The sequence below is a fragment of the Falco cherrug genome, chromosome 5 (genome assembly GCF_023634085.1).
Source record: "Falco cherrug isolate bFalChe1 chromosome 5, bFalChe1.pri, whole genome shotgun sequence".
Taxonomy (NCBI): domain Eukaryota; kingdom Metazoa; phylum Chordata; class Aves; order Falconiformes; family Falconidae; genus Falco; species Falco cherrug.
Genome location: NC_073701.1, coordinates 35,463,703 through 35,478,337, shown reverse-complemented (window position 1 = coordinate 35,478,337; position 14,635 = coordinate 35,463,703). Strand labels below are relative to the sequence as shown.

General features: G+C 45.2%; 2 protein-coding genes across 2 annotated transcripts; both read right to left on the bottom strand.

Annotated features, from left to right (window-relative positions):
* Nucleotides 1-4,728: 4,728 nt before the first annotated feature.
* On the bottom strand, nucleotides 4,729-14,368 carry MIEF1 (mitochondrial elongation factor 1). Its single transcript, XM_005446750.4, has 5 exons — nucleotides 14,231-14,368; nucleotides 12,909-13,057; nucleotides 12,573-12,753; nucleotides 10,310-10,572; nucleotides 4,729-9,208 (listed from the first exon to the last, which is right to left on the bottom strand). Exons 2-5 carry the CDS (start codon nucleotides 13,050-13,052, stop codon nucleotides 8,402-8,404), a joined length of 1,395 nt encoding a protein of 464 aa, XP_005446807.1. The 5' UTR covers nucleotides 13,053-13,057; nucleotides 14,231-14,368; the 3' UTR covers nucleotides 4,729-8,401.
* Nucleotides 14,369-14,407: 39 nt separating this feature from the next.
* LOC114017971 (MIEF1 upstream open reading frame protein) lies at nucleotides 14,408-14,635 on the bottom strand. The gene has a single exon (XM_027816044.2). The coding sequence runs from the start codon at nucleotides 14,633-14,635 to the stop codon at nucleotides 14,408-14,410; it is 228 nt and encodes a 75-aa protein (XP_027671845.2).

The window sequence follows — 14,635 nt, the reverse complement described above, 5'->3', positions numbered from 1 at the left end:
CAGAATAAGGGCTTCTTGCTGTAGCCAAAAAATGGCAATTATACGGCACTCCTGAATCTGGCATCTAAAGCAGCAGCTTTGTCAGAAGCTGGTAGAAAAGTTATTTGAGCTTTAGTTATTTCAGTCTTTCTATTCAGTGAGGGGGGATGCACAATGAAAGGCTGATAATACCAGACTACGCTCTGTGTACTCTGTCTGGGGATTTGTTTTTAACTTCCCCTAACTTCAGAGTGTCTTGATACAGCCAGGAAGAGAGACTGTGAATGGGTATACTCTATTAATGAAATAAAACAGAATCATGGGGATGTCTTGTGTGCGTGTGAGATCTCTTTGTCTCTGATGCTGGCAGGCAGCTTCAGCAGGAACACTGACAAACCAGGTAGTTCAGATGAAGCTCTGAAACTCATTTGGGGATAAATCACTGTTGAGGCTGTAGCTCCCCAGGCCCCTGAGGAGGAGCACTGCAGACATTATTCAGTAGTATTTCTCCATTCTTCATAGGCAGCAGCTGTTCTGTGGCTGGAATTTACCAGCAGACTTCAATCTGTTTTAATATATACTTGTTTACAGAGGAGGAGAGAGAAATTCCTGGCAGATGTTAATGCAGTTGTGATATCATTGAGTTTATAGCTTTTTCCTGAATAACTGTCATTTTCCCTCCTGAGATCTGTGTTAGGAGATTTGGCAAACAATGTCAGGTTCTTTCAGAAGACTTTGAGACTGCTCTGCTCCCTGCACTTGTGCATAAGCTTGTGGGTGGCCTCAGCAGAGCCTCCCCAGATGCATTACAGGGGGACTGGCCACGGGCAAGCTGGATAATAGTCCCCAAAAAAGACTTTGCGGCCAAAGTATTGTATTGAGTAGGTGCTGTGGCTGTCCACTGCCACTGTTACCGGTATCACTGTGGAGCTTGGTGAGGGAGGTTTGCTGTTCTCTTAACAGGAGGAGGTTTCTGCACTTAACTGCTGAGAGCGCTGGTTTGAGACTAAAGCCAGGTCTGTCTGAGGAACCAGCCATGGCAACCCACCTCTGCTGGGGAGGTGCTGCTGGCCTGCTCTTTTGGCACTCGGAGTGTGAGACACTGTTCAGGTCCTGTCCTGAGATTGTGATGATGGTAGACATCTCTGGGTCTGAGGTAACATCTCAGGATGGTAACATCTGAGCCATTCACCTTAGTCATGCTGTCTCAGTGAGACTGATTTGGTGCTGAGCGCTCACTGCAAATACAGGTCTCCCCTAGGCAGGGCAGGCTCTGTCTGACCATGGAAGTGTGCAGTCTGTCAGGCCACAGGGATCACTCTTTATTAACTTTCTCTTCTTACATATGAAAGAAATTACAAAATTATAAAACAAAAAGAAAGAAAGACAGACAGAGAAGAAAAGTTCCTAATCCAAATCACTAGCTCATTGTTCAAGAAAACACACTGGACTAGATACTTTCTGCTGTCTCTGTCACGGCCACAGGCAGTGATTTGGAAAAGAGAAGTTTTGTGCCTTGCTCACACGCTTGCAAGAGCCAACCTTCACTGGAATGCCAGGAAGCTGGGACCCCTGCCAACATGCTCTCTAACAAGCAACATGGGAGCTGCGGCTCTGTGGCCTGTGGGATGACTGTGTCTTGTACTACCTTTGCTTCAGCATACCTCAGGCCCTCTAACAGTGTATCACCACTGCTATAAACAACCAGGAGTTGAATATAATTCAGGTTATATTACCTATATAAGTGGTAGTAGTCATTATGTCCAAGGCTACAACTATCCTCTGTACTAAATAAATTCAAGAATTTGAAGGCAAAAATGTCTCTGCCATACTCCTTCCAGGAATGATTGCTTCTTGCCTCTCGAAGGGGGTAGGGAGCCTGCGGGGGCAGTACTAGTTTTGAAGTAATGTCTGTTGTGGAACAAGTAACGGGCCTACACAGTCCATTATTTGCCATCTGTGCCCTCCTGTCTGCTGCCTGTTAGGTCTCCGTCCTTTGCAATGCTAAGCAGAATGGGACAAGATGGTCTTACAGGACTGGGATCATTGTAGTGGGGTGGTTGATGGGACAATAGATCACTATATGTTATGTGGTATATGTGTATATATATATTCTGTGTATATATGGTAGTGTATGTGCTTCTGTGGAATGCTGACAATTCCACCACAATGAGAGGCAGGGGAAGGTGGGCTTGCGCTGAACCAAGGGAACTGTTGCCTTAAAAAGAAAATCCAAAACAAACCTGAAAACTCAAACAAACAACTTTTGCCCATTACTTGTACAGAGAAGGCTTTTTGTGAAGAATGTGGTTGGAATTGATATATATATATATTTTTTTTTTCCCCTGAGAAGCTTCGCACTGAGTGTTAATAGACAGATCAAAGAGCTGCTTGGCCACTGGAGCCAGGGAAATTGAACCAGGGCAGCAAAATAAAAATCAATCTGACTTCAAGTGTATTTAAAGTGATTTTGTTCAGAACTGACTTCTGTGTGAGCACTTAGGAAAGCTAAAGATGATGAAAAAGTTTGAGTTCTGTGAGCTAAACCCTCTCCTACTCTCCTGCTATTCATAAAACAACAAGAACACTTTCTGTATAGAGAATTATTTCAGATCTTCCCTACCTTACCTGTTGGTCTGACCACCCTCTTTTGCCTTGCCTTTTGCAAGATTATTCCACAGGATCACATACTCGTGATCTGTGACTCGTGAATAATGCTGTCCTTAGAGTATGCTAGTAAAACTTTTACACCCTGCTATCCCTGATTGTGCAGGGGAGTCATTTGTTAGATGACAGCTATTCTAAGGTGTTTAATCTTAAAAAAAAAAAGAAGAAAAAAGGGAGGGGGAGGGTATGTCTTGAATCCCTTGGATCATAAACTCAGATCATAATTCAGCCTGACAAAATCCAGATACCTCGAACAGTTCCCCAAGTGCCTAGACTGCAGCAGTCCTAGGGCTGGAAGCCAATACTGGGTTTCACTGGTAGGGGAGAGAATCTCCCATTTCTTGCTTGCTGCATCTGTGAGTAAAGCCCAACGTTTCAAGATCCAGTCCCAGATTCTGTGAGCCATGCTGGAGCCACTGAATTGTACCTAGGGCAGGTAGTGGGCCAATATATTTTATTTTACCTGGAAGAGAACCTCCTTATTTGAAAGAGGCTCCTCTTTTTTCCATGAGCTTAAATTTAAAAAGCAGCAGCTGTTTGCAGCTTTTCTGGAGTTCAGAATATTAAAATAAACCTTAAAAAAACACAGAGGTGATTAAGTATTTGGGCAAAAAAGAAACATTCATCATACAGTTCAACACTTTAGCATAATAATCTCACATTTGAGATACAGTCATTCTCTCTCCCCCAGCCTAAGATTAGCTACAGAATAGTCAGGCTGGAATGTATTTATTTTTGTATCTCTTCATTTTAAAAATAAATAAATAAGTAAAATGTCAGTTCTGCTACATTCATTTCCAGGACAGGACTGTGGTTATATAAGAAAGTGCTCAAACTATTTTGCTTTTTCAAAAATTCCCCTTCCTCCTAAGCTGTTTGTACCTTAGGCTAAGAACAAAAGAGGTGCTGAGCCTTTGCAGCCTGGAGAACCATTTATGTGCTGCTTCTTTGTAGCAACCTTTTCCATACTTGAAATAATTATCATGACTCCCCTCAATTATTTCTTCTGTACATTAAACAAACCCATATCTTTTGATCTTTCCTCCCTATTCATGCCAGGACAACTTTTATGCAAAGGTGCAAACCACCGCATACATTAAACATGTATTGCAAGCTCTAGGCTTTCCAGGGGCATTAACTTGAGTGGGTAATACCTGGCACAGATTCCACAGAGCAGCTTGTTTTAGCTGTTCCCGTAAGACTCCTTATGACGTGAAATGCGCTTGATCTCATCTGATCCGTTTCTACCACAGAGCAGATTAAAGGAAAAAAACAAAACCAAAACAACACAGGCAAGGAGTATCAGGGAAAAAAAAAGCGTACATGATATAGACTCCCTTTGTATCATAACATATCCTCCAAAATACTTAAATTTTAATTGCAGAGTCCTCATTAAAACAAGTCTCGCAAGACAACGTTGTCACTGTAGCATGTCTTTCCAGAATTAAGGAGCCTGGGATTCATCAAAAGCGGCATCGCTTCATGTTTTACCCGACATCCAACACTTCTGCCCCACCTTCGTAAGCAGGCACATAAAACTGGGTCTTACTGCAAAGAGCTTCAACACACCAGACACAGGCCCCTGGCACAAGAGCTTCCTCACTGCCTCAAGGCTGATGCTCGGATAAAAAGAGGAGTGCATTTGGCAGGGGAGAAACCAATGTGTGACTGGGCAAGGGTGGAGGAGTCTGCACAGGAAAGTTTAATATTAAAGAGGCACGGAAGCCTGTGAAGTCTGGGGAAGCCACAAGAAAAGCAGGTGCCTGTCGGGGCACGCGGGCAATCAGAGAAAGGATGGGAGGCACAGCACCATAATTACGCATCATCTTGTGACTGGTGTGAACGCTGCCAGGAGCCAGCACACTGCAGTACTGAGCTGATTGCTCTCTCAAGACAAGTTGCAGTGTGCTGAGCACCCAGAGCCACAAGGGAAAAGCAAGTGAAATCAGCAAGGGGCATGTCAGTCCCTGAGCAGAATCTGGTATAATCTGGTGTGGCACAGAACTGTCAGCATAAAGGTCATACACTGAGACAGAAGCAGAGACATGCTGCTTTGTTTATAAACACACCGAGACAACCAGGTTACCACGGAAAGTCATTTTATTTCAGAATTCCACGCACTCTGTCACAGACCATGCACTTAGACTTTCCCCTTTGCAAATCCCCAACCTCCAGGCCTGGGAGAGATGGGGTGTCACCTGAAGACCGACACTTCTCACCACAAGTACCCACATGCAAAGAGTGAGAACCCTGATGGCAGCTTGTCAGGAGGCAGAAAGCAGCCTCATTTCCATAATTGCTTTTAAACAGGGAAAAGAAATCCATCTGACTTCAAGGATTAGTGATGGAGCTCAGCAGCAGCAAAACCCCACAGCTGAGCAAGTTGGTCCTTGCCCTGTGGTTACAGGGAACAAGACAACAATCTCATAGGAACCTCGTGTGAGCCAAGCTATAGGAGAACACACAGAGGCATTCTTGGAGCCCAGGCAGCAAGCAGCCAGATGCACGCTCTGGGCCCCTTACAATCTCTTTGTCTCTGAGCCACTCTGCCAGGAAGGTGGCTGGGAGCTGCCCTTTTCACATTCGGCTTTAGGTCCTTCTGCTCTGTGCTACAGCTTTGACTAGGAAGGAGCCTACCTATAGGTAAGACAGCCCTCTGGGCTGTAGGTCAACACACGTACTGCATTTAATACTGAAAGGTGCCAGTTTGAAAAACTCTGCAACAGTCCGTTTGACCCACAGGCCAGGTACAACATTAGTGTAAGCTTCCTGCATACTTACCCTATTTCTTCTGTTTCCCTGCCTCTCTTGCCCCTTACGCAGGACCCTGCTCTTGAAACGCTCCTAATTGCAGTGTTCCTGTGACCCATTACATCTTTGGCCTTTGCTGAGACTGCCACTGCCACAGCAGCTATTGCCTGCTGTGGTGGCTGCCTGTAGGAAGTGAGCATTTGCCTCCCAAGAATGGGCTTGTGGCTACCTCAGAGGGCAAAACTGATGGGAAGAAATGATGGAAGTGATTCAAAGTGGAGCAAAGTCTACAGAAAAGGCAAAAAGGCAGTTTCAGTCTCCATTTGATGCACAAATTGAGCTCAATAGCAGCAAGAAATGGCCATAAAATATTAATTCATTAGGTTGCCAGGAAGAAATAAAAGCATTCATGTAAAGAATTCTATATACAGATATGTATGTGGCAACTGTTCTCAAGCCAGCTCAGACAGTGCTTCCTCCTGTTCATGTCTCACCTTTTTTTGTATCTACAGTTTTGATCATTCCAAACCATGTTGCTGCTCAATTCCATGTGAAGAGCATGATATTGGAGTCAGCACCAAGTGAGGGGTAGAGATCACACTGAAGAAATGAACTTATGGGGAACTCCTGACAACCCATGTATTTTAATATTTTTGTTGACCTTCAAGTAAATAAAAGAAAGGGGAATCTCCCCCAGGAGCCTATAGGCTCCATGTCTCATGTGTCTGCTTCTAGGGTAGGAAGGCTGACATCAGAAAGGCAGTGGAGGGCAGAGAAAAGAAGAGGGGGGAAAATCTGGGAACCAGAGTGAAGAGCAATCAACAGCTGACCAACACTGCTGCAAAACTTACAAAACACAAAATCATACAAACGGAATTTCTGTTAACCTTGTATAGACTACAGACTTTATATACACACAAAGATTTCAAAGTACGCATCTGGCAGTCTAGAAAATACCAGTACCCTAAGGATTAAATAATTTAAAATGCAACTTTGCATTATCACTGTATATGCAATACTATATGACACACCGGCTAAAATGGACGGATTGTCCAAGAAAGATGCTCCCTCCCCATCTCACCAACACTGCCTCTAAAAAGAAAACAAGGACTAAAGACTCCCCTCGGTGGTTCCACTCCTGAAACTCACCTTGAGACTTCTCTGTCAAAGGTGGGGGGAAGTCCTGAGACTAAGGGAAGAGAAAAGGAATTCCTGCTGCCTCCGAACTCTGCTGCTGCAGTAGGCCTCTCCATTGGCTAGGGAGGCTGGACAGCAAGGAGAAAAAAAGGTGCTAAAGCTGGGAAAAGGCAACTACGTTTCTGCAACGATAGCTGGTCTTTTGACCGAAAACCAGCCCCAGACTTGGGAGGACACCCTCCCTCCCCATTTTTGAAGACAGGATGCCAGAAGGCTTAACGCAGAGTACGCAGAGTCTACATGGCTAGTTTAGATTGTACCAACAGCGCAGCAGGTGCTCCCCTGAAACCCATACTGCAGTCAGCAGCAGATGGTAGGGCAGCCAAGGGAGAACAGCCTGACAGCAGCCATAAACAGGAGTGGGCAGAACCGCATTACCAACAGGTCCGAATGGACAGAATGGAAAGATGTGCCCCTACGAGCTTTCTACAAGTAATTCTAAACTGGGAGCACTGGAAAGTCAGCGCATGGGAATGAGGAAGGGGATGGACAGCCTCAGTTCTGAGGTGACTGGGGAGGGGACTAAAACACAAATTGAGAGCAGATGGCAAAGCCAACGTATCTCTAAATGCCAGCTCTACGTATGTACCCTAGTATCAGTATATGGGACAGAACCTTGCTGACGACACCAGTTCAGTCCTATCACCTTTACAGACTTATAGCTGGTGAGAATCTGGCTTACATGTGCTTATTACAAAGCCCTTTGAGGCATGCAGTCTTGCTTTCACCTCCTATAAACCAGAACAGCCATAAGCTCTTTGGGAAAGATGAAAAATAAATTAAAAAAAAAGATCCCTGCTCACATGTGCGTCTCCCACCCCTCCTGCACATTCAACCTCTCTTCCTCTATGCTAGAGATATCTAAGGAGCCACACTGTTCTCCATTCCCCAGGCCATTCCCACCAGCAATACCCAGCAGATCTGGCTAGGCAGGAATGGCAAGTCCTGCTCCTTTGGCCTCATCGAATAGCCAAACCACAAAGGTTTCTTCCTCCCCACCACACCTTCAGTGAGAACTGCCCATACTGGAGGTTGTTGCAGCAGACTGGACAAGCCTCAGCTCTTACCCCTGAACCCAGCTGGCAAAGGATGAGAAGGCTCTGTAGCAGCAGGAACCACAGGCATGGGCATTCTCATATTCCAGGCTCTACAGTCCTAAATACTGCCAGTGTAATCATCACCCACTCAGAAATACAAAGATAAAACCCTATCCAAAACATCTCAGTCAGTCTGCCCTGCACAACTGGGTCAAAAGGACCAAGAGACACAAAAGAAAAATTAGAAGAGGAAAGTAAGTATGGTACAGCAGAGAAAAAGAAACATGGGGCAAAGTGAAGACTGGAGGAAAGGAAAGGACCCCAATGCAAGTCTGCTAAAATAGTCACTGGATTTACCAGCCCAGTTCCACCTTCTTCAGACCAAAATGGACTTGCTGCAGTAAGTGTACTACAGGAGAAAGGAGTGCATAGTTTGGTTTATTTTTTTGGTAGACACTTAAACATCAACAGAATTTATGCAAAGATCTTGGAGCTGCAGTTTTAGCCTCTTTTCCCTAGCCAATGGATACCTGTTGGGGCAGAGATGGTGGAAATGGACTGGTAGCACCAAGAAATTCAGTGGGAGCACCAACTCCACAGCAGGAAATAATAATGAACCAAAGGGGACAGGGGGGCTGGAGACAGAGGAGAGGTGTGGGGGGTGTGTGTGTGTGCGTGCGTGTGTGGAGAGAGGTGGAGGAGACATACTTTGCAGTAATCAAAGGACACCTTGGCTAAACCCTATCAATGCTTCCCTAGGTAAGGCCCCATTACGTCTGCAGCAAGACCTCTGGCTCTGACAGAGAGCTGTAGAGGGTATAGCCCAACTCATCCACTTCTTCAGGGGTGAGCTCTGAAAACAAGTTCACCTTGGGGTTCAGAGCACTAGGGAGGACACCTGCCTCCAAATAGTGGATCAACCCCTTCAGTGCCTGTAAAAAGCGATCAGCCAGCATGTCCTGAGACCAATTGGACTCTTCTTGGGATAGGTGCAAGATGACATTGGTGAGCTGGCTGGCAGTGAGGTGACCCAGGGCTGGGTTTGACTTGCATACTGCTTTGAAGATCTTCAGGCACAAGCAACGGCAGCCAGAATCACACTGGTCCAAGGCCCGGAGGCGAGCTGTTTCTGCTGGCCGCAGGCTCAATCGCCACAAATTGTCATTTTGGGCCAATCGATGGGGTTTGGCCACAAGGATGATGTCACCCAGTGTCAGGGATGGTAGGAAGTCAATAAAAAGATGCCGTTCTGGATCATACTGGACTTCCAGTGTCAAATCTGCTGGGGGAGCTGCTGGACGGATCACATAATCCAAGAGAGTCCCAATTGCTGGCCAATTGATGGAGCCAGCTACAACTTTCTCAAATGTGTCTGCTACAGCTTTGGGGGAAAGGTAACCTCCCACCACACAGCGGTCCCAGTAGCTGCTCCCACGGGGAAAGTACTCTGGGTTTTCTCGACGCACCAAGTAGAAGCCAGGAATGTTCATGATGGTGTCCTCCCCAGGGATGCACGACCACAGGTTCTGCTCCAGCATCAGAGGCACAATGAGCTGGATGTGGTCAGCTGTCACTACCTTTCACAGGAAAGAAAAGTCCGTAAGAACAAGCTTTCTCTCTCCATGCTCTTTTTTTCCATCACCTTTAGATAGCCTTCTGTTCAAAGGAACCTGGAATAAGGATTCAGCTGTCTCTCTGCGCTGGATTCACAGCCTCCCTTTGCCAAAAGATATTCTGAAAGGCTATTTCTCAGCAGCAGTAGGATAACTCCAAGGTATAGCCCAAGCTAGTGCTTACACAGTAGGTACTATTTAGAGATCTTTAAATACTTCAGGACCTGATATGGACTGCATATAGATTAACCATTTTGCGTCCTATTGCTCAAAGTCCACTCCTTGGATGTGAGATGCAGCTGGCCCAGAGCACAGCAACACCACATGATACTTTAAAAAAGGAGGCAGAGTATTAAGTTTCTAGGTAAGCTTAAGTTGCCACTGTTTAATTATCCCATGCTACAACCAGGTACTGCCCTCACCCGGTCTGCCACATTGTGTGGAAAAGGTCATTAAAGATTCCTTTTCACCAATGTGATTAAGACCCTAGATCTAAGTTTCACTGGACACAACACTCCATTCCAGAGCCCTGACTCAAACAAAAAAGCGTGCCTCTGAATCACTCACTATAGCCATGGGCATCTTGCCATCAGGGAGATATGCAGCAGGGACTGCTGTCCAATCCAGGTCTGTCATGCATTAAAAAAAAAAAAAAAAAAAAAGTAGGGAAGACCTACATCAATACACAGGAGTCCTAAGGGAATATCATGTATTTGGAAGGAAATAGAAGGGACAGAGAGAAAACAGGTCTACTGGAGAAACAGCAGGAAAGACACAGCTAAAGGGAGAGACAGAGGCAAGGAAAGAAGGGCTGAGATACTCGAAAGAAATAAACCAGCAAAAAGCAAATGCTTTGCAGGCAACTCCAGAGCAGCCGGGTCACTCACGCCTGTTCAAACAGTATTGCATAAATCAACACCTGCCTTCATGGTGGGAAAGGTGACACTACGAGCCTTATTACAGAGGAATGCTGTGCTGAGCCAGCAGTGCCAACAGGGAAGCCTGAAATACCCCTACCTAGTCAGCCTTCTGAATAATCACCCACCATGCAGCCCCAGGAATTACCTGCAGATCATCATACAGGCTGCCGCTGAGGTACATGTCACGCAGGGGCATGTCTGGCAGCTTGGCACGTAGGAAGCTGCGCAGCTCAGCACAGATGTCCACAGCTGCTTGCTTGGCCCGGGCCTGCTCGTCTGCTGGGATAGCAACCTTCTTCCGATAATAAGCAAAGAGCTTTTCTTGCAGAGACAGACGAAGGCGGGATTTTTTCAGCTCCACTTGACTCCTCTTGGCAGATGGCTTGGACTTTGTGGGTCGAAAAAAGCCTGCAAGACAGAAGGAAAACTGTTGATCGTCTGCAGTGTTTCACTGTGAAACGATCTGCAGAAGAAAATCTGCAGCATGGAAGTGCAGCCTCCTAGGTCTCAAAAAACTTTCAGCAGACATTTTGCACGCTTTACACAGGTACCAGTCAAAAGGGATGCGCTGAGAAACTTCAAAAGATACTACCTACAAGCATCAAACCAGATGAAAACAAGTTACTAGATTTGGAATTTAGCCAAACAAGACTAACATCATGTACAAGGAAGTAATTTTAATGGCTATGCGAGCAGTACCTCAGTTCAATTTCATCAAAAATTCAGCACTGTTAGCAATTCACAAGTGAATTTCAACGTGATGCCAGACCAGTGGGTAAAACACTCTTGAACAACCATCATGATCTCATTGAGTTTTTAACAATATAATGGATTTCTACAAGTTATCAGCAAAACCCAGTCCTGACTAGGGTATGAGGTCAGAGATCACACCACCTGGAAATGGAATAGTTGTTAGATGTCTGATCAACACTTATCAGGATGGTGAGCTGACAGGTTGCAGGGCCAGCAGAACTCAGGGAATCATAGCTCCAGTGAAATTTTCCTTCAAACCTTCAATTGTTGAAGAACAGAGAGCACACTCTTAGACACAAAAAATACAACAATGCAATGCTTCATGCTGCCATCTGTGTTATTAAGCAATGCCTAACCTGCACAGCATCTCCAAGCCCCTTTTTTTCCTGACTGGTTTCCTAAAGAAACGTCAGTGCTTCCCATCTATCTTTTAGATTTCTCTTAATATGGACCAAGCAAGAGTTTCAGAAGTTATCAGTGAGAATTAAGGAAGAATTACAGATCTAAGAGATCTTTGGAAGGGCTGTGGTATTTAACAGGTGCAGGAGAAACCCTGAAGTCAGCGATGCCGTTATAGCAATCAGCTGTCGCACATTTGTTTGGCAACAGACATTTGGTCACACAGCATGTGCAGAACGGCTGTCCAAGCTGCACACAGACCCATCTCGCCCAACCTCAGCAGCAGCTGTGTCTTGTCCCACGGGGGTCTTTTGGGCCGATTTGAGGGTCTGTGTGGAAAAGAAATAGCCCACAAAACCATAGGGAACCTGACTTCATTGTCTGCTCATGAAAAAAAAATATTTTTCCATCTTAATTTATGGTAATTAAGTCAAGAATGCAAGATGCCATTGTCAATTATTTTATTCCTCAGTCCTCATCTTTGGGGACTTCAGTCAAGTGATCTAGACCCCATTTAACATAGCTGTCTAGTTACTTAACATTTCTTCAGCAGAAAATCCATTGCCATCCTGAAGATGATTTTCTTGTAGACAACCTGGAAATCAACTTAAAAGCTTGATCCTGACTTTTGTTTTACATCTCCTGGAGAGAACTGGGATAGAAAGTAAAACCGGTGAGAAACACCCACCAGACACTGAAGCACTCTAAACTACTTATCATCCCATTCAGAAAGGTGACTGCAGGTCACTTTTTATAGCCTGATGAAGACTCACTCAGTGATGAGCAGCACTAAACAGGCAAACAGTGTTACAGAAATTATTAGGGAAAAGGTAGAAATAATATAGGAAATACTGTTATATATTGCTAGTACATTGACAATTCGAATATTCCCCTGTTAAAAAGACAGAAACTGGAACAGTCCAAAGAAATGCAACAAAGAGCTTGAAAGGAACATAACGGCTTTTTGGCAGAGAAGATTGCACAAGTAGTATTCAGCTTGAAAGAGAAAAGACTGGGGGAGAATAAAGCTTAAGACCATGAAGTCATGAGAGGAATGAAGAATGCAAATAGATTACTATTACTCACTAGTACCCAATCTAAATTCTAATTCTTGAAGTTACTGGCAGACCTGCTTAAAAGAAAAACATCAAAATCCTGGGCTAGACAGGGTATTTTCTTTCTTACGTTCTTTTAAATGAATACAGGGTTTAGACCTGGATGACTCTGTAATGCAGGAGTATCACCCTGCTCCTTACCTGTGTCTGCAGCTGAAGGATCAGTGGGAAGGGTCTGTAGGGAGCGGCTGAGGCTAGTCTTCATGTCCTGGGTCAGTAAGCGTGAGGAGGAGCCCAGCCAGTTTGGCTCTTCCCAGCTTCTCTTTCCTGACTGGCTCAAGCGAGTGGGGCTGCTGGGAGCACTGATTGCCCGGTCGTACATCTAAAGCAACATCACCAGGCACAGTTTGAGTCATTAAGGGCCCAAGATTTGCATTCTACCCAACCTAGTGCCAGCGTCCTGCATCTTTTTGTTTCCCACTCCTTCTTTCCAGTGTCCCCATGCTTAGGTCCCACCCCACCGTCCCACATGCTCACCCGTTTGACGGCCAGCGTGGCAATGCCCAGCATAGCTGCTCCACCCACACCCAGCACAAGCCGGGCGTTGGACAGTACAAAGTCAATGGCTGTGCCAATGCCGTTGTCATCTTTTTTCCCTTTGCGCTGCCCAGTGCCTGCCATCTCACCTGGAAGGAGCAGCAGTATTAAACAAATGGGTCAAAACACACAGTCCTAATGGCTCACTCCATTCTCCTCCATCTCACACTCACAGCTCTTGGAGTCTTAGCACAGAGCTATAGGAAGGGACCACCCAACCCTACAGCCTCATTAAGTATCTTCCCTTGAAAAGCTGCTTATTCACAGACACACAAGAACAGTGCTGACCAAGTTCTGCAATGACAGCACTCCTTGGCTTCTAGCTCTGTTTGTGACCTGAAAAACATCCCAAACTTGATGTGAGGCTTCTAATCATTGAAGCAAGTTTAATTGTGCAATCACTTAATGTTTTTTAAAAAAGAAAGATTTACTTCAGTGATATTTTGCAATAAACCCCTATGTATTATGTAAAACTCTATGACCATTCAGGTTTCTTCCTGTTAGTTTGTGCTTCTCATGATTTTTTTAATGCCAATTTATTGTCTTATTCTCAGTCTAATGGGTGAAAGTTTTCTCACAGACAAGGCAATCCAGGGATGGTCAACTGCTTGTTTGCAATAAATTAGAATCTTCCCAAGAGTTGCCAAGGCAGTCTCAGAGCATCCACTTCCAGGATTTCTGGGCAGTGGCTAGTCCCAGATACTTCAAAGACACCCAAGAATCAACAGTAGAAATCACAACACACCACAATGGGAACAGCTCCCGTGCTTTCACTGGACATTAATTCCTGCCTTCAAGGCTGGTGGGTTTGACTCTCATAGAAGTAATGTATAACATGAACATTAATATTTTTTATGTACGTACTTTTGTTTCCTCCAACTCCCATTTAACCTGATCTTGATATTTAAATTTAAAGAGCCTCCCTGGCCAACTACACATGTAAAACACACTTTGCCACCGCTGTACCTGCGGATGCATCCTCAGTGAACCTACATGAAAACATCAGGAAACTCTTCCAACCTGACTTGAAATCTGTTTTCTAAATCAGTTTCAAAGGTTCAGAGCCTTCCTGACTTGGGTGGTTTAAAACTGTCCTTAGGTTTTTCTAAGGTCAAGCTACAATCTTAGGAAGAATGTTCCTGCTTTGATGAATCAGGAATCCAGTCACTCTTCACCCCTAGGCAGAAAAACCCCAACATCTTCACAAAGCTAACTGTAATAGTAGCATGAAGAACATGGTTACATCATTGTAAATGACCTACCTGTGACCTAATGCATTTGTAAAGAGAACAGGAGAGTCCTCCTGGTGTGCCTGTAGAAGCACGTTCCAGACTTCTTCAAGATAGTGATAGACAAGGAACGTTAATCATGTCTTTTAGATGGCAAGTGGGTTTTGGAAAGAAAAGAGAAATGGGGCCAAAATGAGCTACAGGGGATCTCTAAACCAGGCCCCCAAGTTTGTTCTGCAGGAAAACTTGCCCCTTCTCCAACTGTCTTTCCTTGTCCTCTAGCCGCTGCAGCCCCTGGTTCTTGCGGAACTCACGGCGGATGAAAGCGAGGTAGAAATCCCGGTCAGTGTAGCGCAGCCCACGGCCCTGGCGCAGCAGGGCCCGATAGAGGGTCAGGACAGCCTCCCGGGACCACGCTGCCATGGGGGACAGGTGCAT

Coding starts and splice junctions, on each gene's coding strand:
- LOC114017971 (XM_027816044.2), bottom strand. CDS start 14,635: ATGCACCTGTCCCCCATGGCAGCGTGGTCCCGGGAGGCTGTCCTGACC.
- MIEF1 (XM_005446750.4), bottom strand. CDS start 13,052: ATGGCAGGCACTGGGCAGCGCAAAGGGAAAAAAGATGACAACGGCATT. Junction 12,754..12,908: donor CCACGCTGGCCGTCAAACGG/GTGAGCATGTGG, acceptor ATGTTGCTTTAG/ATGTACGACCGGGCAATCAG. Junction 10,573..12,572: donor TCCTTCAGCTGCAGACACAG/GTAAGGAGCAGG, acceptor TCTGTCTTGCAG/GCTTTTTTCGACCCACAAAG.